At 41.6% G+C, this 25,202-nt stretch overlaps 2 protein-coding genes and 1 long non-coding RNA gene across 4 annotated transcripts in view; all 3 read left to right on the top strand.

The window, feature by feature from the left end:
- Positions 1-8,519: 8,519 nt before the first annotated feature.
- LOC113019408 (mortality factor 4-like protein 1) lies at positions 8,520-19,603 on the top strand. 2 transcript variants are annotated; one of them, XM_026163128.1, is made up of 12 exons: positions 8,522-8,719; positions 9,069-9,115; positions 9,210-9,277; positions 9,395-9,481; positions 10,817-10,897; positions 11,092-11,117; positions 11,327-11,415; positions 11,732-11,833; positions 12,276-12,364; positions 13,125-13,297; positions 16,486-16,570; positions 18,641-19,603. In XM_026163128.1, the coding sequence occupies exons 1-12, from the start codon at positions 8,680-8,682 to the stop codon at positions 18,723-18,725; spliced, it is 972 nt and encodes a 323-aa protein (XP_026018913.1). In that variant the 5' UTR covers positions 8,522-8,679; the 3' UTR covers positions 18,726-19,603. The 2 variants fall into 2 exon arrangements, with proteins under 2 accessions (XP_026018921.1, XP_026018913.1); XM_026163136.1 differs by lacking the exons at positions 16,486-16,570; positions 18,641-19,603 and adding an exon at positions 13,805-14,575 and having other exon boundaries at positions 8,520-8,719.
- On the top strand, positions 14,880-15,140 carry LOC113019421 (uncharacterized). The gene is made up of 2 exons (XR_003272011.1): positions 14,880-14,910; positions 15,044-15,140. It is a non-coding gene; the product is annotated as an uncharacterized LOC113019421 (long non-coding RNA).
- A 2,705-nt stretch (positions 19,604-22,308) lies between the features above and the next one.
- uacab (uveal autoantigen with coiled-coil domains and ankyrin repeats b) overlaps positions 22,309-25,202 on the top strand; it is a 38,993-nt gene continuing 36,099 nt past the window's right edge. Inside the window, exon 1 of the mRNA XM_026163098.1 lies at positions 22,309-22,555. Within this exon, the coding sequence (XP_026018883.1) occupies positions 22,508-22,555 (48 nt within the window). The 5' untranslated portion in view covers positions 22,309-22,507. The remainder of the gene's footprint in view (positions 22,556-25,202) is intronic.

Genomic DNA, 25,202 nt, shown 5'->3' with positions numbered 1-25,202 from the left:
TGTTTTTTTAAAGGGTTCCTTCATGTAATGATCTGCTGGAGGGTGTGGGGAGCCACAGCCCCGCCCACCAGAGCATGAAGCAGGTATGGAGGAGATCAAGACTCCAGACATCCAGAGGCCCCCAGAACACAAGAGATAAAGGAAGACTAACAGAGGGGCAGCTGTGCCACTATCCCAGAGGGAGCTGAGGGGAGCCCCAGATGGGGGATCACTCAGCGGCCGCAGAGCAGAGGCCAGGGGGGGTTGCAGTGACGTGCCCGTGAGCTCCGCCGGCAGCCAGCTGCGCCAGAGTGACCGAGCCTCAGGCCGAGAGGCCGGGGGCACCCTACCCCCGAAGTGGCCCGAGCGATCCCCAGGCTCCAGGCCCCGACAAGCAGCCACCAAGGAGTGAGCCGGTGTGTACCTGGGCGCCCACCCCCGGACGCAAAGAACCACCAACGCACCGATGTCTGAGGGCATCTGCCACTGGCAGGGGAAGTGGTGGGGGGAGATAGGCCTCCATACCTTAGAGGGCCTGAGATGTCCCCAGAGAGGTGGCGTCTGATACCCAACCTGACATATAGACACAGACATACAGGCACACACAGATACAAACATCCATTCCCACCCTCATGCTCTCATATGCAATTACTCCACACTCAACCAACGTGGAGACAGACATAGAGAAACACTGTACACCCAATCACACTCCCCAAGCGTACTCTACGAACCGGGTCTAGGTACCTTTGCCCCTGGAGGGGGAAAGTGCACCCAGACCCAGGTGGTGTTACCCTTTTCCCTGCGGTGGGGAGAAGCAGACTGCCCTGACTCCGCAGCAGCAGGGAGGCCCCACACTCCAGACCCCAGTCGGACAGCCAACTCCTCCTCCTGGCCCCCCGCTCCAGCAGGTCGCAGAGAACGGGGGTGAGAGAAGACTCCAAAACCTCCCTCCGCCTGCTCATATGTAGTGTTGATGCATGTGTGTTCTAAGGTGCATTTAAAACCCAGGAGGGCATGGAGCTACCTGCCAGAGAGCAGCAGGTAAGCGCACAGCCCCTCCTGCTAGCCCTCAGTGTCTACGTGTATTTAAAATTGAGAGGTGGGCAACGACGCCAGAGGTGAGGTGTACACCCTGATGGTCTTTTGGAGTCCGTGTAGCGTGCCCACCCCCTAGATCCTATATGTATGTGTTATGAGAGTGTGAGTAATGTGAATGTCTAAGTTGTGGGATAAAATTGGGGCACAAGAAGCCAGAAGGGGACAGAGGGGGGGATGCCTCCCCTGCACCCTGGTGACACACCTTTACCCCAAGGCCCTGCATGTGTGGGTGGTTGTGGTGGAGCGGGAAGAGGGAGGCAGCTGGAGAGGGAAGGAAGGGAGGGGCAAGTGACCCCTCCCTGGGGCCAGCTCCCCCGCTGACCCCAGTAGGCACCCCCATACTCCGCAACCCGCCAGGGAAAGGGGGCCCAGGCCCATCCGGACCGGGGCCCAGAACAGCAGCGCCGCCCGGCCCCACAGAGCCCGGGACAGCCCACCCAACCCCACCACAGAGAAAACTGCACCCACCCCGTCATCCACTCATCTTCCAGACTACATGAGACAATAAACACCCAGGCTGAGATCTTCCTCCACCTCTCCTGTATCTCCCCCTCCTGCAGAGTGAGTTCCTGAAGAGAGGAGAGCTCCTGCAAGATGTAACAACCCCCCCCCACCAGTTGAAGAGCCCCCCAGGTGGCTCGATGCATTGGCAGCACCCTGCGCCAGGGCCGGGCCCCCATACACCCACCCGCCCACAACCCCAGCAACATACCAACCAGGACCCAGTCCCCGAGGCCCAGCCAGGCCCCAGCCCAGAGACGGAGCGCCCCCAGAACCTCACGCCCGTCCCGGACCCACCCAGGGGCAGCCAGGCTACCAGGTCAGTAACCCACGTCCGTCAGCACAGACCCTCCCCTAGCCATGCTGCACGCAGCCACGAGGAAACCGTCACCTAAGAGCCAACAGAGCCCCTAATAGGCCATGACCGCTACCCCGGGTTGAGCCCCCCAAGGAAGATGCTCCTGGGGAACCCCCCGACGCCCTAAGCCTGTCCCTACCCCCACACCAATCACAACAGCGAAGGTGGGACCAACTATGACCCCCCACCCCCACTAGGTGATGGAGCTGATCAAAGGAGCCCAGAGCAATTGATCTGATGTGGTGGCAGAGGCTGTATCAAGACTAATGTAATCTAATGGATAATTTCTATATTGGTTAGAATTAAGATTATTTTTATTTTTCCAGTTCATGAGGACTGTTTTCTTGGCTATGCATAGGGCAGTGAAAACCATATGGGCGATATTCTTATCTGAAGTGACATTATCTAAGCTGCCCAACAAACACACTAAGGGGGAAGTTGGAATGTTACATTTCAGACACTTCGATAAGTCTTCACATATCTCGCGCCAAAACTTCTGAACTGGTGGACAGAACCAAAGAGCGTGGATATAATTGTCCGGTGAATTGGTTTGGCAGTGTGAGCAGTTGTTGGTAGACGTAAAGCCCATCTTGAACATCCGATGACCTGTATAGTGCACTCTATGTAATATTTTGTATTGAATTAATTGAAGACTAAGATTTCTAATTAGATGAAAGGTTTTTAAGCAAATCTGAGACCAGAAGTTTAGGTCTAAGTTAACTGATAAATCCGCTTCCTATTTTGCAATAGGAAGTGATATTGATTCATCTGTTTTAGAAAGCATTCTGTATATTTTGGATAGTAATTTGGGGGTTTTAAGAGTAAGAAATTGAACCACACTTGGTGGTGTTTGTAGTTCAACTTGACCCGGTTTAAATTTCTTTTTTACTATGGATTTAATTTGTTGATATTCTAAAAATCTTTTCTTGTTGATCCCATATTGTGTAACTAGTCTGTCAAATGAAATAAATTCTGTTCCTTCTAGTATATGTTCTAAATATTTGATTCCTTTATCACTCCAATCTGAAAAGTTTATCATATTATTGTTTTGTAATATGTCAGGGTTGTTCCAGATAGGTGTACGTTTGCATGGGATTAATGAAGACGTCGTCAATTTTAGAAACTCCCACCATGCTGTCAGAGAAGAGCTGATGTTGATGCTTTTAAAGCATTCATGTCGTTGGATGTTTGAGCTGATAAATGGTAGATCTGAAATCTCTAGATTATTGCAGAGTGCTTGTTCTACATCTAGCCAAGGTTCATCTAAGAGGGTGTGTTTTAGCCATCCTGAGATAAACTGAAGCCTGTTGGCTAAGAAGTAGTGCTGAAAGTGCTGAAAGTTAGGTAGTTCTAGTCCTCCTTTATCCTTGGTCTTTTGTAGTGTTTTTAAGCTTATACGTGGGGGTTTATTTTTCCAAAGGAATTTGGACATACATGAATCTAGAGATCTGAACCAATCTTGTGGCGGTTTAGTTGGGATCATTGAGAATAAATAATTTATTTTTGGTAAGACCATCATTTTTATAGCGGCAACCCTTCCCATGAGTGATATGGGTAGACATTTCCATCTAGCCAGATCATCTTCTACCTTCTTTAAAAGTGGGATATGGTTTAATTTAGTTAGATCTGCAAGCTTGGGAGAAACATTAATACCTAAATATTTTATATTTCCCGATTGCAGTGGTGTAGAAGAGGAATTATGGAGGGAGCAATTAATCGGTAGGACTGTAGATTTTGACCAGTTAATTGAGTAATCTGATATTCTTGCAAAAGAGTTTATCAATTCAATCACCCCAGAGATATTGGTTTGTGAATTTTGGAGAAAGAGTAACACATCATCCGCATAAAGGCTCATTTTATGCTCCACGTTCTTGCATTTTGTGCCCTTAATTACTGAATTCTGTCTAATTGCTGCTGCTAGTGGTTCAATAAAAATTGCAAACAGTGAAGGGGAGAGTGGGGATCACTGCCTGGTGCCCCTCAGGAGACAGAAGCTGGAGGATGTCTGGTCATTTGTTCTAACACAAGCTGTTGGGGAATTATATAATATTTTTAACCAGTTAATGAAAGAGGGTCCAAAACCAAATTTGTGTAAATTTGCAAATAGAAATTTCCACTTAACTCTGTCAAATGCTTTTTCTGCGTCTAAAGAGAATATTGTATTTTCTAGGTTTTTACTGTATGAGTAGTCTATCAAATTAAGTAATCTACGTGTATTTGTTGATGAGTGCCTACCTTTTATGAAACCAGTTTGGTCAGGATGAATTAAGAGGGGGGTTATTTTCTCCAGTCTCTTTGAGAGAGCTTTGCAGATTATTTTAAGGTCTACATTTATAAGGGATATTGGATGATAGCTTGAGGGATATACAGGGTCTTTGCCTGGTTTTAGCAGGAGATTAATGTTTGCAGAATTCATATTTGATGGAAGTTCTGTAGAAAACTGGTGCTAGAATCATCCAGAATTCTTTGTAGAATTCTGCAGGAAAGCCATCTGGACCTGGAGCCTTATTATTGGGCATACTTATCAGGGCTTCCTGGAGTTCACCTGGTGTCAGTGGTGAATCCAGTGCCATTGCTTGAGTGTCCAATAATTTTGGAAGAGTTATGTTGTCCAAAAACTGATTAATTTCCTTTTTAGATGGGTTTATTTGTGGTGAATACAACGTTTTATAGAAATCCCTGAAAATTTTGTTTATTTGTATCGGATCATATATTGTGTTCCCAGATGAATCTTGAACAGCACATATAGTTGTTTTTTCCTTATTTATTTTTAGCTGGTTTGCTAGAAATTGACCGGATTTATTACCATGTTCATAATTTTGTAGGCGTAGTCTTTGTACTAAGAATTTTGTTTTTTTATCAATTATCTCATTTAATTCTAGTTTTGTTTTGCGTATTTTGTTCAATGTTTCCTGATCTTGGTGGGACGCGTAGGCTTCTTCTAGTGATTTGATGTTTTTTTCTAATTCCTGAATATTTTGGTTTTCTTTTTTCTTTTTATGTGATGAGAAAGAAATTATTTTACCTCTCATCACAGCTTTCCCTGCTTCCCATAGAACAGAAGCTGATGTTCCGGGAGTGTCATTATAGTCTAAATATGAAGTCCACTCTTTTTTAAAATATTTAATAAAGTCTTCATCTTTAAGTAGTGATATATTAAATCTCCAGTTTTTACTTGCCGTAGTATTATTCTTGTGCATTAGTGTTAAAGATACAGGAACAACAAAGTTTTTTGCAGCTGTTTACCTAAAAATGCAGCCAAGGCGTTTTTTTAAATAAACATTTCAAACTATTTACAGAACAATCAGCTGTTCTGCGTCAAATCTGATGCCACACAAATTATTTGTGCCACTCCAAAAAAAATTTTCTGTCCACTACGAGATAAAGGAGAACAACAGCCTGATACCTGCAGGCCTGACAACAGGAGATGTATCACTCCTGTAACACCTGTAACATTCAGCAGTCGCCTCATTGTTCTGACACACACAACAAAACTATTGACTACACTACACACTAACTACACAAGATTTGCGCTAAACGTCGCAAATCTCTCACATCTCAAAACACCGCCGTCACTCCTAAACAGAGATGGGCAGTAACGCGTTACTTGTAACGCGTTACTTGTAACGCGTTACTGTAATCTGATTACTTTTTTCAGGTAACGAGTAAAGTAAGGGATTACTATTGCAAAAACAGTAATTAGATTACCGTTACTTTCCCGTAGGAACGCTGCGTTACTGCGTTACTAAAACCATGATTTTTTTTGCAAGAATGTCTCATGACAGTGACGTAAGCGAGTGCAACGTTCGTGACAACAGCTGTGTGCAGATCAACAGTGCATCATATATTGAGTGCAGAGAGAGTATGAGCATGCAGCGTTTAAAGCGTGGAAGTACTGACCTTATTTTGAGTTTGAGTCCATAAAAAGTGACAAAAACATTAGTGTCCGTTGTGCGTGGGAAGAAAACTTCTTTTTACAGCGAAAAAAAAACCCCTAAACTTCCAAGCAAGCACCAAGTGCGCTAAGATGTAATGGGAAACTCACAGAGAAACTCGCGGATTCTTCCACTGACCGCTGCGGCACACCTGCACCAGGGTAAACCTCCGCCTATGCCACTCCTGCTTTACAGGTGAAAATAGAGCAACAGGACCGCTAATCTTTGATGTTATTTATTTTCTGCTGTGTTTTATTTGCATCTATTTGAAAGACTGAGTGTAAACACACAAAAAAAAAATATTTTATGTGCTGGAATGTGCAGAAAATAAGTTTAAATGTTAAACAAATTTCTTCCGGTCAGAGAATGTTGCATATAATTTAATTTTTGCTTGATGCATAAAGTTAAAAGGTTAAAACTAATAAAACAAGTTTTAAAAAGAGACGTTTCCATTTGATTACATTTTGTATGATGGATTATGTAGAAAAAGTAGAATTGGGCTGAAAGATCTATCGCTTTATCACCTCTTCAGGTTGTAAATCGTGTTTTTAAAAAGTAACTAAGTAACTAAGTAATTAATTACTTTTGAAAATAAGTAATCAGTAAAGTAACGGGATTACTTTTTGGGGGGAGTAATCGGTAATTAGTTACTGATTACTTTTTTCAAGTAACTTGACCAACACTGCTCCTAAAACTTCCCCCCTCCCTAAACAACTAAATGCCTTGTTGCCATATCATTTTTTTGGATTGGTGACATGGTACATTTTTCGACCAATAGGAAAGGGAGGGGTTTTTTGACTTTGTTTTTGCTCACAGGTGGAGAGCGCTTTTTAGGTTTTCCTTACAAAACACCGTTTTTACTGTTTCTTCCTGCAGTAAATATAAACAACAATAGTATTCAGGAAGCACACAAGCACAAACACACAAGATATCATTGGAAAGGCCAGAATGTCCTCTACTGAGCACAACAGGACTTATTAGGGTAGCTCAAATAAGTCAAAAATATATATAGACCATTAAAAAGGATAGGCTGGTTCTCAGGAAGTAATTTTGCTTCCAGGAGCCAGAATGGTTTGTCATTTTTAAAGTGTTCTTGGGCAACAGTCTGCCAAGATTTCTGAAGGTCTTTCAAAGTTTTTCTTTGGACATTGGCTGTTTTTCACTCATTTTCAGTCCAGTCCTTGATCTGGACTATTTTCAGAGGAATGTTTTGTTTGTTAAGCTACTTGCAACTGGAAAGTCAGTAGCAACAGGTATTATGGAGTGATGAATCCAGATTTGAAACTTTTCTCATCATCAATATGTACGGATGAGTTCTGGAGAGAAGTACAACAGTGAGTGTCTACAGCCATCTGCAAAGGACGGCGGAGGCTGTGTAGTGGTTTAGGCCTGCATTTCAACCAGCAGTGTTTAGGAAGCTTGCCAAAATGATGGCATAATGAACACAGAAAAGTACCATGAGATTTCCATCTACCACTTGGAGATGGTGTGATTGGCAACAGCTTGTTCACCATTATAATGATCCCCAAAACACTGCCAGCGCAGTCAAAGCATACCTGGATAGGTATGCCAATCCAGTTCAGTCATGGATTGGCCTCCCCAGAGCTCGGACCTCAACATTATTGAAGCAGTGTGGGCTGATCTTAAATCATCAGAGAACAGAACAAAAGGCAGCCAGCATTGATAGAAGAAACTATTTAAAGAAACTTTAATGTAGCTTGATTAAGAAAGTTCAGGATTTGATAAAGAATACAGGTGGTCTTATCAAATATTGACTTTACTATATTTACATGTATCTTTGTCCATGTTTCAACAAATAATAGCACCTATTTGATAATTTACTAGTACACTGAAATGAGAGTGACTCAGGACTTTGGCGCAGTATTGTATTGCATGAACTTCCCTGACCTGCAAATGAAAACACTTAGAATTTGGCACATTTTATCCTTGCAATTAAAAATACATATATCTCATATGATGTTGTGATTGCAGTGTGACAACTCAGAGTTCATGAGAAATATGTGGCCCAAAAATTGTTTGCCAGCCAGAAAAGGCTAAAAACTCCTGGCACGCTGAGGGCACAAAAATTTCATCCTTCTTCTGTCTGTTGCTTGACAGAAATATAACTACATTTACGATGTTTAGAATCTGTTGGTTTGTGGCTATATAAGACCAAAAAAATTAAAACTTGAAAACCTACAGCTGGTTGAAGCCAGCATGTGACTGGGTGAGCACTGCCCCTGATGATGTTTTGTGCTCATTTGAGGTAGGTGGCAATGCCCTCCAGGGATAGCAACTGGCAGCCAGTAATCTTTCCCTCTGTTTTTACCACTCCTTACATGGCATACAGTCTGGATACCACACTGGTAAGCATTAGAAATTATTCAACTGCAGCACCATAGAAAGAAATGAGCAGTCTCCCCTAATGACACCTTGAGAAATTTAAACGCTACTAATACTGAAGGGGCTGGGTTTTTCCTGCAGACAAATCACCTCTTGGATGTTAGTGGTGTGTGTGTGTGTGTGTGCGCGCGCGTGTGTAGTAGATATTTGCATATTTATGAATATACAATCTTTAGTCTGCCTGAAAGTCAGAGAAAATCATTGTCTGTACGAGTTTGACGAGGAGCATTTGAACGCAGCACGCCCCCAGGGGCTTGACGGTGGTCAGGTGACCCGCAGCAGGCAGGCCATTCTCGGCTTCCCCTGGCTTTGGCTCCAATGTCGGAGGTGTTTGTGCCTGGAAGAAATGGACTCTGGCAATGCAAGAATTTAATCATTCAGAGGTCCGAACAGTTGACTCCGTGAATGGCGCCAAAACAGGACCCTAAACCGAAATTTCAAGAAGGTCGGTAGGGGGGAAAAAAAGCACCGATGATGCCCAGTTAGCGGCTGGAAGGGGGCGGGTTTGTTGTTGTTGTTCTTGCAGCTGCAGCTCGACGATAGTGATCCCTAGGGAAGGCGAAAGAGGCTTTATAAAGCTCAGATATCAATGAAAACATAGCTTACGTTGACGTAACATCGCAATGAAGCGCATACAATAAAGCTAGCTCAAGCTTTACAGACGCTAACGGAAGGCTAACTGTTAGCTAGCTTTGCTGTTCATGCTCTGCGTTAGCGGCTCGTTTGATTACATTAGTTGTGGGTGTAATGAACATCATAACGTGCTTTTGACATTAGTTTTCCCCTCCTCGTAGGTGAAAGAGTCCTGTGCTTTCACGGGCCATTGCTCTATGAAGCAAAGGTTTGTCCCGATACTTTATGAGGGTCTTATTACTCATTTATTCCCAGTTAAAAATAAACTGATCCAAGGCCTGTGTGTTTTCTCGCTTTTACAGTGTGTCAAGATCAACGTAAAGGATAAGCAGATTAAATACTTCATTCATTACAGCGGATGGAACAAAAAGTGAGCAGCTTGAGTTGAATATAGGCTGACATTTCTCTCTGTGCGTCTATTTGGATAGGAATTATAACACTGTGATGACGTTTGAGAATCTGTGATGGGTTTTTTCTTCCTTTGCAGCTGGGATGAATGGGTTCCTGAAAGCAGAGTTCTCAAATATGTGGACAGCAACCTTGCCAAACAAAAAGAGCTTCAAAAGGCCAATCAGTGAGTTAACCTCTTCCCACACAGACATGACCAAGAAGTGTTTTTGTGAGTTTTCGGTTCTTCCTAATGTCCAGTCAGCTTTTTAGAGTTTCTGTCAAAGAAAAGCAGCGAGAAGAAAAGTAGGGGGCCGTTTGTGCTCTGTTTTGGGCATGACTGGATAAATTTAGAATTTGTAGCTTTTAGAGTTGACATTACACAATATGGTCTGCCCAATCGCATCCAATTACAGATTCTTGGGAGGTAAAGTAAATAAGTAAATGCTATATCAATATATTGATCAGTATTTTTGTGTGGATACATACGTATATAATCAGATTTTCACTATACTGTTTTTGTGATATCTTAATGTTAAAATCAGCTTTATTGCGAGTTCCGTAGTATTTACAGGTCATTTTTGTTTTCCCGTGAACAAGAATGAATCAAAAATAAGATAAAATGGAGAGCTATAAGAATATGAGATGCATATGTTAAAATAAGTATGAAATATCAAAGTATAAATATGAATTACACAAGCTATATTAAAGCTTACATACAGTTGTATAGTTGTTACTGTCAGTGTATATAAATATAGTGTGTACATGGATTCTTATGAAGCTTATATGGATTATTCTAGTCTGTGTATGTTATGGTGCAAATGAGGAAACGTCAGTGTGAGACTGAATGTGTAGGTAGCACCAGTATTGTTCTCTGTACACAAGAGCAGCAGAAAAGTCCTTTAAGTAAAGGCTGAACGTTCTTTATTCTGTTTTTCAGATATTTTCAGAAATCTCAGATATCATTAGATATGTGTTTTTGTGATTAACATGAACTTTACTGTCAGTTCTGCCATATGATATACATGATACGTAATATTAGACATATTTAACACATAAAGTTATGTTGATAGGGGAAAACGGCGGGGTGGTTTTTACTTTTCCAGAAGAGATTGTACAACTTATTGAGCAACGTGCCACGAGAACACTGTCTGACTCCACATCACACACCACTGTCTGCAAATGGAACAGAGTGTTTTGTAAACAGGCTACACAGCAGGTAGCTATGCATGTTAGCAGTTTTTTAAATGCCAGATGCCCTTGGTGATTTGTGTCTCCTCCCAGAATCGACCCAGGGATCTTTAACTTATTTGTAAACCGCTACACTGTGAGGCCACTTTGGAAACAGTTAAGTCAGTGCTGCAGACAGTGTATTTCTAAAATACCCCCCCACCCCCAATCAAACAGCAAGGCCGTGTCTGCATCACCACGGTGTGATACATCACTACAACTCAACGGTGGTCAGTAAAAGTAATTTAGATACATTTCTATAATTGTGCTCTCTCTTGATTTTTTTCTGCAGGGATCATTATGTTGAGGGAAAGATGAGGGGCTTAGCACCAAGCAAGAAGATTGCTGCTGTGCAGCAGAAAAATGTTGATCTGTGAGTGTCCAGCTTCTTTTCCCTCCTGTAATAATTCATTTAATAACTCAGTTCTTGTGATGCAACCTTGATGATATTATTTATTAAAGTGCTATATGCTCGCATGTAGTCAAAGCAATGAATTACATTAAGACAACTTGAGGTATATGTGTCAAATCATAAGAACAATCATGATGTCTTTTTTTGCATTGTAGGAAAGTGAAAAAGGCAAAACAGAAGAGTAAGTCAAATATTTGTACAAAATGTTTATTGAATTTTGTAGCTTTCTTCCAGAATATTTTTTGTTCTTATAGTAAAGATCTTTGGTGTTGTGGCTTCATGAGGTTCAAGTACTGTTGTATTTATGGAGTCTGATGCGATCTGAGACTTATTAATAAACATATTCACCTTTTATTTCTGTGTATTATTTAAGCTGTCCTTTTCTTTTAGCCCCAGGGCCAGGTGAAGGTACCAGCAGCGGCGAGATGCCCCAGGGGCCACGAAAGAAGAGGGCTCGGGTTGATCCCACAGTGGAGAGTGTATGTATCATCATGTATTGGAACTGGACTTTTTATAAGAATAACAACTGAGCTTCTTTCTTGAGGTGTGAGCAGAATGAGGAAAATACTGAGATGTTGGGGGGGGGGGGGGGGGAAGGTCCACACTCAAGGCAGTACAAAACATCCTGGTCCTGTATCATTTCTTCAATAAGCTTGTGAAATTGTTCAAAGAGTCAGTTATTCCTGCATGAGTGAACCAGTCTACCCCGTGGGTGTAAAACCCACACTTGCTATCACAAATACACAAAAACTTTTAAAAGCAGCAAGGTCATATAGTGTGTGTGTGTGTATCCAGGAGGAGATGTTCACCAACCGTGTGGAAGTGAAGGTGAAGATCCCAGAGGAGTTGAAACCCTGGCTGGTGGATGACTGGGACCTCATTACCCGACAGAAACAGGTGAAAATAAAATCACAGCAGGTTTCACTTGTTTCCTTCATATTTATCCATATATTTATGGAAATGCGATGGCTAGAAATGTCAGGTTCTGGACCACTTGTGCTCGTTTGTCTCTGATTGCACAATGGATCCCAAAATCTTGGGTCAAACTGACCCACCCAATACGTGATATAGTGAAGCAACACTGCTAATGACAGCTGGACCTCTGGCTACCGCTCACATCCTAAACTGCAGTTTCTAATGGACAGGTCTGAAGAGAGCGCTTCAGCCAGAATCACTATCTGGAGCATGCTCATTTGTTCTTCTCATTTCAAAGTCAGAACATGCACAGGATGCTCTGCAATGTAGGACTGAGAGTAAATGTTACAGTTGAGTTTGAAATGAGTTGATGTCTGGATGTTTTTATTGATGGAAATGCTTGTGTAACATTTCTGTTGCTTAGTTATTTCATCTGCCAGCTAAGAAGAATGTAGAGACCATCTTGGAGGACTATGCAAACTACAAGAAATCAAAAGGAAACTCGGACAATAAGTAAGAGTAAACATCCTGACGTTCTCAGAATAATGGAGGCGTGAGGAAGCACTGATATCCTGTGATGAAAATGTTCAGCGGCACAGCATCTGTCAACCACATAAGACTTAAATTCCTTCCACTTTACAAATTTGCTTTTAATAGAGATACTTGTAAACACTTACTAACACATATACCATTAGCTGAACTATATTTTTAAGGGCACAACACCACTGATCTCACTAAAACTGTAAGTTGTGCATTTTGTGCATTATAGCCTTCACAGTAAGTCAAACAGTGCTTTTAAACCACAGGAATTCTTTTAATTATTTTGGATACACGACTCAATTTTTTCCCTCTCTCAGAATTGTGGAAACTGGGCGCTAACTCATTTTTTAGGCTCTTTTTTAAAGCTTTTTTTTAGGCATCCTTTATCTGAGTACTTCTTTAAATATCACAGCATGCTGCCTTTTTGCATCAAAATAAAAATACACCAGAATAAGTAAGTTTTTGTAGTCTTTTTTTCTTTTTTTTAATAGTCTGTAGCCAGTTATTGGGGTGGCAGTTGCTGTTACCAGTCTTCTTATAATAGTACTTGTGTGCTTTCTCACATTTGCTGCATCACAGCGCAACAAAAACAACTTTGAGAAGAAGTAAGCCCAGTGATTTCTCTCATGCAACTGTTCAAAACTGTACTATTGACTGTTCTATAGAGAGCTGACCTCTGCTGTCTCCAGTTATCTCTCCAAATACGTGACTTTTCTCTTCTCCGTTCGCTTAGGGAATATGCTGTGAGTGAAGTGGTGGCAGGGATCCGGGAGTACTTCAACGTCATGCTGGGCACTCAGCTGCTTTACAAGTTTGAGAGGCCGCAGTACGCCGAGATCCTGGCCGAACACGCGGATGTGCCAATGTCTCAGGTGTATGGAGCACCGCACCTGCTGCGTCTGTTTGGTAGGAACACGTGAAACATAGACAGTGTATCCGGAAAGTGTTCACAGCACATCAATTGTTCCACATTTTGTGATGTTACAGCCTTTTTCCTAAATGGATTAAATTCATTTTCACCTCACAATTCTACACACAGTATCCCATATTGACAAAGTGAAAACAGTTTGCTTTAAAATTCTTGCAAATTTATTGAAAATATAACATTTGCACACGTTTTTACGTATTTGTTCAATACTTTTTTGAAGCACCTTTGGCAGGGGCTTCTCCCACTTTTCTTTGCTGTACCTCTCCATCTGGTTGGATGGAGAGGATCACTCCACAGCCATTTTTAGATCTCTAGGGGTGTTCAGCGGTGTGAAAGTCTGGGCTCTGGCTGGGCCACTCAAGGAAATCCAAGAATAAAGCCACTCTTTTGATATCTTGGCTGTGTGGTTATAGTCATTGTCCTGTTGGGAGATGAATGTTCTCAGTCACCTCCATGACTAAGGCTCTTCTTTCCCAATTGCTCAGGTTCGTCATGAGGCCAGTTCTAGAGATGAGGAAGGCCAATGGTGCTCAGTGGAAGCTTCAGTGCTGCTTCAGTTTTTCTGTACCCTTCCCCAGACCTGTGCCTCAGTACAATCCTGTCTCCAAGGTCTACAGACACTTACTTGGACTTCATGGCTTAGTTTGTGCTCTGACATGACCTGCAACTATGAGACCTTATATCGACAGCTATGTTTCTTTCCAAATCATGTCCAGTGAACTGAGTTTACCACAGGTGGACATTCAAGCTGTAGAAACATTTGAACAGATGATCAGTGGAAACAGGATGCGGCTGAGCTCAGTTTTGAATGTCATGCAAGTTTGCAGACTGTTTTTTTTTTAACTTTGTCATTATTCAGTATTGAAAAAAAAAATGTAATCCATTTTGGAACAAGGTTGTAAAATGACAATGTGTGGAACAAGTGAAGGACTGTGAATACTTTCTGGATGCACTGTAAACTATATGAAGCGTAATCAAGTTCGCACTTGGTAACAAGAAAAAAACAGAAAAAAAATCTTAAATAAATTTGGTCGCTGTTTGCTTCACAGATGCTTGTTTGGGCATCTCAGACTGTTTGTGTTCGAAAGTCCTGCTCCATGATGAAATGATAACTCTTGTAACAGGGCGGACCTTAGCGGCTGGAAACACAGTGAGATGGACCAAGGCAAGAGTAGTGGAACAAGAATGCATTTATTTCCTATACAGCTCTCCTTACAACAATTAACTTGTCAAGCTTCTTCACAGCACAAAAAAATCCACGCTCTAATGACAACTGGCAGCCTTAAATATGTTCAGCTGTCACAGACTTAACCATTATTCCACTCTCAGGTAAATTCTTAAATCCCAACCTTCCCCCACAGTATACAATATATCAATAAGAATACATAAATACATTTTCACATTTACATATTAATAAATATTTCACACTTTAATGTTACACCAAACCCAATATTATAAAAACCCAGAAACCCAAGCACAAAAAGATTCACCACACTCTTTACCCATGGTCTCTCCTGGAACCTTTAAATGGTGTCTGGACCCCCGGGGAAACATTTGCCCAAACACCTTGAAGAAGACACAGGCAAGAAAGGTGAGTAATCATTAACTTACAAACACTTATTTGCACCACTTTTATCCCTAGATTTCACACACACATTTGCATTAGTTTTCCTTACTGGTAAACCTTAATCACAATCTCAATCACCATTCTTCTCTCCTGACAGACAACCACCACATTCCTTGACGAGGAGCAGCTGCGCAGGATCTGAAATAAGGCCACCAACTGATTTTAAAATTCCCAATAAATAGTCAATATTTAAACTGCTTGTGTGCAAATCCATGCTTAAAGTGCAATGCTCATAAAGTGCTTGATAAGGTGCTTTTAATAAAGTGAAAGGTGTGCTCCAAAGTGCTATACATATAATATAATATAAATAAATGCAGTAAGGGAGTCCTCTTCCTTACAACTCTTCATTTTCATTTTAGAAAAAGGAGACAAAGTCACAGAGAGCCTAATGAATGTGCTAGGTAGAGTAAGTGAGAGCAAGATTGTGTTGCTGTAACAAGGCACGTCCCACTGTTAATTTCATTTACACTGAAAACCACAGGATGATACGGTTAAACTCCTCGTTGGCTTTTAACCTGGGAGGACAAAAACCTGGGGACACGGTGCACAACTCCATAAATGCTGAGCTAAAGGGAGAGAAAAAAGTGGTCTCACTCTACTGAAGACCTCTGTTTGGTCTCAGTGGCCTACCTGAAGACCCAGATCTCATTAGCAGTGATGCTCCTCCGCATGAACGTTGCTTCAAAGAAGTTGATTTTGCTCTCAGTGCAAGTTTAAATTGCAGTTGCCAGTCAGATCAGAACTTCCAAAGACAGAAAAATAGTAGGAATGCAGTACAAAGTGGCAAAATTTGAAGCTGGAAACATTTTTTTGCTTTTCACGGGCACAAGGCCCATTAAAAGTATGTGTTCCTAATCATCATGCTTCTTTTTACATGTCGCAGCAGAATTTATATCTGCTCCTTTCAGTTCAGTTAATTCAATATTTCTGGTTCACCTTTTAAGCAGTTTTGTAAATTCGTGGATGAAAGTGCTAAATAGGCTCGAAGAGAAGTCCCAATGTAAAAGGATTGAAGTATTAGTTATTGTACACAAAATAGCTTTATGGCTACTTCAACTATGATGACTCATCTGGATTGTTAGACGTGACTGAAATTAGCTGAAATTTCATTTTATTATTATTTTTTCCTAACAGTCTGGAAAAATGTCAGAGGCCTCCACCTGTAAAACCATTCCTGTTTTGGGGGGTGTCTCATTGTTGCCCCTCTAGCTCACATGTTGATAATTTCATTCACACCAAAGCACCAGACAACCCCCTCTGCTACTGAACTAACCAGATTAAAATCCCACATTTAACTGACTTTATGCTATACTCTCATTACAACTTGGTCCTTATTCCCTGATTTTCTTTTAAGCAGTTTATTTAAAGTATTATTTATTTAGATGTTTGTAGCACCAGTCAGTTTATTTGAAAAGTAGGCTTCTCCCCTCTTTATGTCACATTTTTCGATTGTGGTGATGTTATAGAAATCTTACCTCAATCCCCAAATTTACCGTATGCAATGCTGCTCATACGCTGTATGTTGTCCTCCACCAACAGTTCGTATTGGAGCCATGCTGGCCTACACTCCCCTGGATGAGAAGAGTCTGGCTCTGTTGCTCAGTTACCTCCAAGATTTCCTCAAGTAAGCTTTTAACTCCCAGCACAACACCAGTCACTCCATGTCATGTTTGGCCGATTCTCAAATGTCATGTTGTATTCACATTCACATTAGTGCAGCCAGGCTTGTTGCAGTTCCTCAAAACATAAGCCATGAAATCGATTTTCTGCTCTGGAAAGTATTTTTCTTGAGACTAACCGTACACGTTGCAGCGCGTTATGACAGACTGAGGTACCGTGCCGTTCTTTGGGACTGAATCCAAATTGAAATTGGTCTCTTAGATCACTTGTGCGTGATGTTTAGTTGTTTTGATGTGTCAACAGCACTGCGGATACATCTACACTAACTGATACAGTGGTGACATAACATGACTTGCAGATATGGTACGGTCTATATGGTTGGCCTCGGGCTGTGTGAGAGACATGATTGAGAGAGAAAGTAATTCTGACCTCTCCCCTCTTGAACAAAAAAAGACCTGCAGGGCGGAGACACTCCTTTTTTATATATAGAAGTCTTTTCAGCTGAAGGACAGGAGTGTGACAGGATAAAGCACCCATGCACACCTAACCTGTAGGGCCATGACTTCATACCAAGGCGTGTTTCAGAATGGTGCTCTATGAGTGAAGTACAGCCAGGCAGGGGAAGAACACATTTGCAAACCGCTGTTGTAGTGCAGCAACATTCACTCTCTGGGCCTGTGTGTCATGGTTATCACAATGGAGGGAAGCAAGAATGATGAAATTTGGCAACTCCAGCCAAAGCTTATCTGAAAATTGGGTGCAAATCCACCCAGCCAATAAAATCTGGCCATTATTCGCTCCAGAGTTTTGTCATATCCCAAATGCCCTGCCATGGGGTTATAATGAGGCGCTTGGAAAATCGTTTCTCGGCAGCTTTTTGGCACCAGCACCTGGTTGTGTTCCTCCTCTGTGCGACTCACTCGATAATGCTTATACTTAGTCAATACAAAGTGTGTGTAGGTCAGCACTGTGTCAGGGCGCACCATGTGACCATCAGTTCTTATCACTTGGTCAATGGATAGCTTAGGGTGTCATCAACACACTGCTCTGATGGGAAATCTCTCATAGAGTGAATTACAAGGCCTTCTTGTGAGGGCCCTGCCAGACGGCAGCATCGGACAACCCACAGATACTACATGCTCCTACAGGTCGTGAATGCATCCCCACACACTACCTCAACAGGTTATTACAAGTGCCCACTCTTCCTCGGGCCAGCGAAATGCCTTTGTTTTGGCCTGAAAGATCTCCATTAATCAGAATCAGAAAGACTTTATTTATCCCCAAGGAGCAATTAAGATACAACAGAGCAGCATGACGTTGAAGATAAGGACAGGGCATAAACAGGCAATAAGAGTGAGATAGTAAATACACAGAATATACTGTATATTTTAAAATTACACAGTTTTAAAATTAAAGTGACTGAGGGGTCATTTCCCTTGCCCAGTGCAATGGAGGGAACCACAGGGGGCAGTGGGAGCAGTGGTGAACCAGCCGAAACCCCACCCTGACACCACACACTGCTCCACCCCTCCCCTGCTGCTGAGCCACAAATCTCCCCCCTACACAAGTACATATGGAGGTTTTAATTTCTTAAATGCACCATCTTACTGCAGTTTCTTATCCTGACTGTTTTGCATAGAGAAGACGAAGGGTAGACAAAAATGCAGACACTGCTGTCATTTCCTATATAACTTGTAGACTTATTGAAGTAAAACACTGGTGATTTAGCTTTGAGCCTTCATCACCGATCCAAAGCGTAGTCATTTCCTTGATGCTTGGAAAGGTTTTTTTTTCTTTATAAGAATAAGAAAACATAAACATTCTCATTGAGTTCTCAATATGACTTTCCCATAAAGTTTTTTTTTCTGCCAGTTTGTTTACATACATATAGAATCAAACTAAACTCGACTTTTATTCAGAGTTGTAATTTGGCAGCAAAGCATCTGCCACAATCTAATCTTACTGTAACAGTCATTTTGTAAATGCATGAGCCTGACGACTGCTGAACAACACACTCTGCACCAGGCGTTCCTGCTTCCCTCCTCACTGACAGTCAGTTGTTTGTTTCCTTCAGGTACCTGGTAAAGAATTCATCGACCCTTTTCAGTGCCAGCGACTATGAGGTCGCACCCCCAGAGTACCACCGCAAAGCTGTGTGAGAGCTCTCAGCAAACCTCTTTCCTATTGAGACACCTCATCCCACTCTCCCAGACCACAACTGAAATATCCGTGACTACCCTTTGGATCGCAGTCTTTGGCGATATTTTTCACTTGAACTGATTTGCTTCCCCCGCCAGGGTCTCAGGAGCTCGTCACGGTTAAGAAGAAAAAAAAATTGTGAAACCTTTTTAACTGAGTCACTTTTCTTTTTTCCCCTTTTCCTTTTCATGTACCTTTTTTTTTTTTCATATAAAAGTGTAGTTCTTCATCGTCCGTTACCACAGAGCAGCTCTTCTGTGTTTTTGCATTCCAGCTGATAGATATTTGTTGCATGTGGGTATTTATTGGTGTTTCTTCGGCCAAATGAGGTGCAGTTTAATGCTGGTCCTCAGTCAGTGTTCAGCAGTTAATGTTTTTGTATCTGTATCTTGTGTATTTGTATCAGTTTGTAAAAAGAAAAAAAAAATATATGTTTATACACAGTATCCAGCTCGTTTACTGTGCGTTCTTTTTCACATCAAGTAAATTATTTGGTTTTATCTCTCTCCTTTCAAGACATATCTTGCTGTAAATGTCGCTTATAATTAAAAGCAGCAGCAGGAAATGAAATTGAAAACAGAGAGCCATCCTCCTGCTAAGTTTTGGTTTAGTATTCACCTGACGAGACACAGGGTCAAAGTATCTTTCAATTACATGTGTTGACTGTTAAAGTGCAAATCAGTTTTCAGTGTTAATCCTGCAAATGTAAAACATCCAAAATGCCTACAACCAGATTTTGACACCACATGACAGACTACAACATACATATCCCCACATCAGCATGGGAAAATTACCAAGGAATTATTAAACATGATCCAGTCATGGAGTCTGATTCCTATATATGTTGGTGTGTGTTTGTAATTTGAAATTACTTTTACTGGTCAGTAAATGGAGTTCTGTGGACTAAAAAATGTGCCCTGAAAAATGTTGTATGAGAGTTAGAGAAATATACATATCATAAACAGTGCTGTGCAGATGTCTTGAGCCACCCCTCATTTCTTTATATTTTGCTTTTTTACATTTTTTGGAGTGCCTTTGAACAATAGTTCTTCAGGGTTCTTGGAGGTCTTTTTTTATGCAGTGGCTGCTTTTTTACTCATTTTCAGTTCAGTCCTTGTACCTGGCCATTCTAAGAGATAGGTTTGTTTCTTTAAGCATAGAGTCACTCAGTGTCAGGGGTGAACCAGTGCTGTCTACAGACAAAGAACCTATTTTAAAGTATTGTTGGATACTTTATGATGCACACTTGGGTGGACAAAAAAAACTTCAAGATATGAGTCTGTAAGTTGCTTTTACTTGTCTGCACAGAAACACAGGCACTTCAGGTCAGCGGAGCTGCGCTCTGCAGGCTGTCAGTGCACTAAACGAATCAGGGCCTCTATGACCAACTCTAAGGACGCCCAAGCTGCCCCAACCCTTCCCTGTGCGAGCTTCACTCATGGGAATCATACTTCACCTACTCAAACATATGTCCAGAATAATGAAGATGTAAATAAACGTTAACAATAAGTAACCCAATAAAATAAAATGATGCCCAGTATCTATGAAAATACATTCTTCTGTGTCCCAACATTCAATGAGTCCCACATTTACTAGCAGTCTGTCCTAAAAACACATCATTTTGTCCCATTTATTTTGTTGATTTTATGAAATAGTCCAAAAAATTCACAGTTTGACAGACACAAAATTGGATTTTTGCACCAACAAGGTGATTCCCAAAGAGCTATCAGCCCAACACTTGGCAGTCTGTGCATGCTGTGCAGTGTGTCTTTAAAATATTTGCTGGTCTCAGTGGAAGGGTGGCTGTCAATAAGTTATTCTTAAGTAAGGGAAACGGGGAGAAAAGGCTGAGGTATGTCAAAGTGGGTAAGAAATCCTCAGAATTGTACACTTCGGTCCTGAAGCACCGTTTTTGTCTGTACTACATTTAAAAGTTGCATGTGTATAAATTTTTGTGTTTAATTATAGTTGTACACAGCACATCTGGAGTCAGGATGGAACCACAGGAGCAGCGTGTTAGGGACACACTGCTTCCATTCCAAGGACTCTTGCAGGTTAATCCACCTATGATACTGATGACAAATACTGCATATAAATATGGATTAAACACTACCATTTTTTATCTGCGCATGAGCTGTGAATGCGGGCACACTGTGGGTGTGGCAGGTAAAAAATTCCTGACAGCGAGCAAATGCTGACACCATGACACCTGCCTCAGTCTGTGATTTGCAGTCAAACGTTTAATGCCAGGTCACTGCACGCGGGTGCGCACACACCCAAATGTGTGGATGAGAAATGCTCTCCAAGGAAACGTGGCTGTGGTAAGGGTGTTGCCATGGGGACGTAGACAAAGGAAGAGACACGCAGCATCAAAGTCTCGGTCTTATAAAGTCTTGGTAGCTTTAAGGACAGTGAAAAATACAATATGAGAGGAACACCAGGAAATCCTCCTCTTGGGAATAATTCATGAGACCTGTTAATAGATGTTAACTGTTATTGAGTAGCATTGTAACAGTAAGCCTATATACCAGCTGTTATGTTAGTTTGCCTGTTTATTTACTGGCTGATTCACTTAATCACCCTGCTCTGGGTGACCACAAGAGGGCAGCCTTTTCCCTTCCCCCAATTTGCTATTGTTTTTCCCTCTTTGTAGATTTTACAGTTGAATGCACTTGATATATTTTTATGAGGCGAAATAAAGGGAGAGAGAAAAGAAGCATAAAACAGACTGTAAACTGAAGACAGCAGGGAGCAGTCTGCTAATTGAACACCTTATACTGACTATATTTGGATACATATCCTCGCTGTTTAATAATTTAATATTTAATCAGTCAACCACTGTAAACTTTGGCCTAAGAAAGTAATTTTCTTGTGACACACATTTGATATTATATTAACTCAGTCGTGTATCTAAAAAAAACCTTTAACATAAAAGAGTCGTTTAAAGACTCTTCAGAGCATTCCAATTCCAAACATTCCTATTCCAAATAATGGCAAAATAACAGCTTGTAGAGGAAAATCGATTTCATCACTGGTGTTGCACTTGCAAAAAAAAAACAAAAAAAACCAAAACTCTTACAAATGCTTTATGCTTTTGTTGTTGCTGTTTTCCTTTTTTCTTTGCAAGGTATAAAGTTACCAACCCTTCAAATAGGCTCATACGCGGGTAAACTGGTGAGATCTGTGAGGTGTTTAAGTGCACATTTCGATACAATACGTTGGACTTTGACATGAGGGCAATGACAGGTAAACGCACAGTTATTATTAAAATATGTTTCGGGGCACTCTGGGGAGGAGGGGGGATTAGAGGATATTGTGATGTTTAAACAGCAGATAGTTGTTTTTGTTTTTTAAATTCAGTTTACATCGATGTTTACAGGTAACTGTTTGTAGGTGTTTCATTCTTCAGGTAATCCTGACGTCACGCCGGGTTCTGTCCCAGGACGACTCCAACTATTCCCAGCGGCCACTCTCCAAGGAAGTCCCGCCCTCCGCAACTGCCCATTGGATTGAAGGTGAACAGAACGCGGTTGGTTTGGTTTGATTGGCTCACAGGTTGTCAGTCGCAGTGCGACGGGAGTTTCGGGAGTTTGAGGTTAGGCGTCAGGTGAAACCTGCTCTGTGAGGAAAACGGCGCAGATTAAACGTACTTTGCGACTACCTTCAGCATTGCTTTTGCACTTTTTAATGAACTTGTCCAGTGCGGGAAAAGTTTAACACCGGAGACCAACAACTTTAAAAGATGAAGAGCCTCAAGTATCGATTGAAAAAGCACGAAGTTACCATAACAGTAAGTTGATCGTTTGTTTTCTCGGTTTTGCTCATTTTCCCCGTTTCCCACCACTGGAGCGGTCAGCTGTGAGTTCATGGACGGCGCTGGGACCCGACGCTGTGTTGTACCTCCGCGGGTTGCTGTCTGTAACCCTCGCCTCTCTGTCTTAGCGACCACGCTAACCGCGGTCATGTTCCCACGGTGGCTGCCCGCGCGCTCCCCTGGAAAATAGACACCCCGCCAGCACGTTCAAGCACCTGCACACACACGCGCGCAAGCGGAGGTCGTGGCCTGCTCGACACAGATTATTATACTGCAGATTTAGGCCAGGTTCAGATTGTTATAACCTGGCCTAAATCTGCTGGAGCTGTGCTGTTGTTGTTGTTGTTGTTGTTGACAAAGCGCGCTCTGGAAGAAAGCACCACAATTCAATACCACAAAGTGCCTGTTCTGCTGTTTTTTTTTTTGTTTTATCACAGGGGACATTTGTGGTCATTAAAAAAACAAACAAAAAAACAAAAAAAAACGCTGTCGTGCACTTTGACCCACCTTTCATTTCTGTCTTGTGAACACACTGAGAGCTTTTAAATTATGTTTGTTTTTTGGTTGTTTAAATGCACCAGTGTGTTCTCTTTACCAGCCTACAGCTACTGAAACCATGTCCGTGAAACTTTTCTGTAGATCTGTTTAAGAAAAAGTCTGTAATCGTCTTCAGGATCCCGCTTGAACAAGGATTTAGTGTGGTGGTGAACTGCTTGTGTTTCTAATATTTTGTCCATCGTATTTGGATCAACATGAATGGTAGACATATTTGGAGACTGGAGCTTGGTGTTCCCCATTCAATGCTTACATAATGTAAAAGCAGGAAAAACAATGGTGCCTGTTTTATGTTTATTTTGTTTAACAAAAGCAGCGCATTATTATTTTTATTAATACACGATTAATTATTACAGAGCAGCAGACCTTCAAACTTGAGGACAGGTGGGCCTGAGTTGTTTACCGTGAAGTACGGCATGACATACATGACAAAGTTGGAATTGATTGGGTGGAATTGATTCTTCACAATCCAGCGATGACGTATGAACTTTGCTGAATAGACAGCCATCACAATTCTGCACAGTTCAGCATGCAGTGGGTGTCTGGCACTGCACTCTGTTTTCGGCTCCCAGCAATTACCATGAGAAAGGCACAAAGCCAGAGGAGCTGTGTGTGGTAAACTATCCGGCCCCCATTGAAATAAAAGGAGAGAGGGAGCGAAGAGAAGAGAAGCCTTTCGAGATTGAAATGGTATTGTATGTGTATTGACGGCTGTCTCACCCCCTCTGACAGAAGTAGAGACACCCTTTAAAAAAAAAAAGAAAAAGAAAAAAAGAACCATGAAAACCAAAAAAGCTTGCAGACTTTATGTTCCACTTGTTTCAAAGCACCCTGAGGAAAAGCTCGATGTGGGCTGTGTTGAGGAAACAGATGTGACATTTACACTGGGCTAAAATTCCCGTTGCATTCCTCTATGAAGGCAGAAGAGGAAATATTAGCACACCTACAGATAAAAGGTGTGTTTAAAAAAAACTCAACAAAACAAAACATGGGTAATAATTTAAAATGTTTAACAAACCTGTTCTGCTTCAGGTAAGATCTTTGTGCTTGCACTGGTAAACAAACACATAGAAGAAGTATGTCATCACCACCTGTTGCACTTTGAAATTTGTGAAACGCAAATCAACCAGTCAATCACTCACTGAGGCATTAAGGTGAACGGCATTAAGTGCTAAACGTTTTAGATGTGTGCCTCGCTCACTGGCTCACAATGAGGTGAACTTGCTTGCTCTTTCTGGGTAGCGTGACTAATCATTAAGAAATACATGCACATTTTTCAAGTAGGAGAGGCAATCATGGGAGTGGGGGGTATTGAAACTGTAACTCAATCCTGGCCAAAGAAAACAAATCCATGGAGGAAACTCCATCTTTCCCCACTCCTTTTGTAACTGTATCAGTTGTGCTCCCTGTTGTTGAAATTCAGAGAAAAAAGGTTTTGTTTTTTAACAAAGAAGCCATAAGCATCATATTTAGTGTCATTACCGTTGTCTTCCACAGTTGCCTGCTTATTGGCTAATCAGGTTTTCCTGTCACGCATTACCAAGAACTTATTTCAGCTGAGGAATGCTGACTATGTTACCAAACAAAGCTGAAAACTTAGTATCCAGGTTTCAAAATGCCATGGCATTCCCTTAATACCAGCTGTAGATTAAAGACAGGATGAAGTCTGTTGGTTTGGCTCACGGTTGCAAAAGGCAAGCCTCCAGTTTCAGTTATTCTTTTGTGTAGAGGCCTATTCTTCTGTGGAGAAGCGTGATTAACTACAAGGCTTCGTACGACAAGCATTGTCATGTTTAAATGCCATGATCATGTGATGGAAAGAAGCGACACAAGATTGTTTTTTCTGTCTGACAGTATGGGGCTGTACCTGTTCCACTCAGTTTAGCTGCTGATATTTTCTGAATGTTGAAGTTCACATGTAATCATTGTCTGTTCCTAAAAGACATTCCTTTGTGGAAAATAATATTGGGTTATGAAAAGCAGATCCCTATCAAAATAAAAATAAATATAAAGCAAAAAGAAAATGTGCCTAGGAATGTCCTCAGCAAGATTCCGATCAGCATTCCTC

This window comes from Astatotilapia calliptera, chromosome 1, assembly GCF_900246225.1.
Source record: "Astatotilapia calliptera chromosome 1, fAstCal1.2, whole genome shotgun sequence".
NCBI classification, from domain to species: domain Eukaryota; kingdom Metazoa; phylum Chordata; class Actinopteri; order Cichliformes; family Cichlidae; genus Astatotilapia; species Astatotilapia calliptera.
This window is presented reverse-complemented; position numbering and strand designations above follow the sequence as displayed.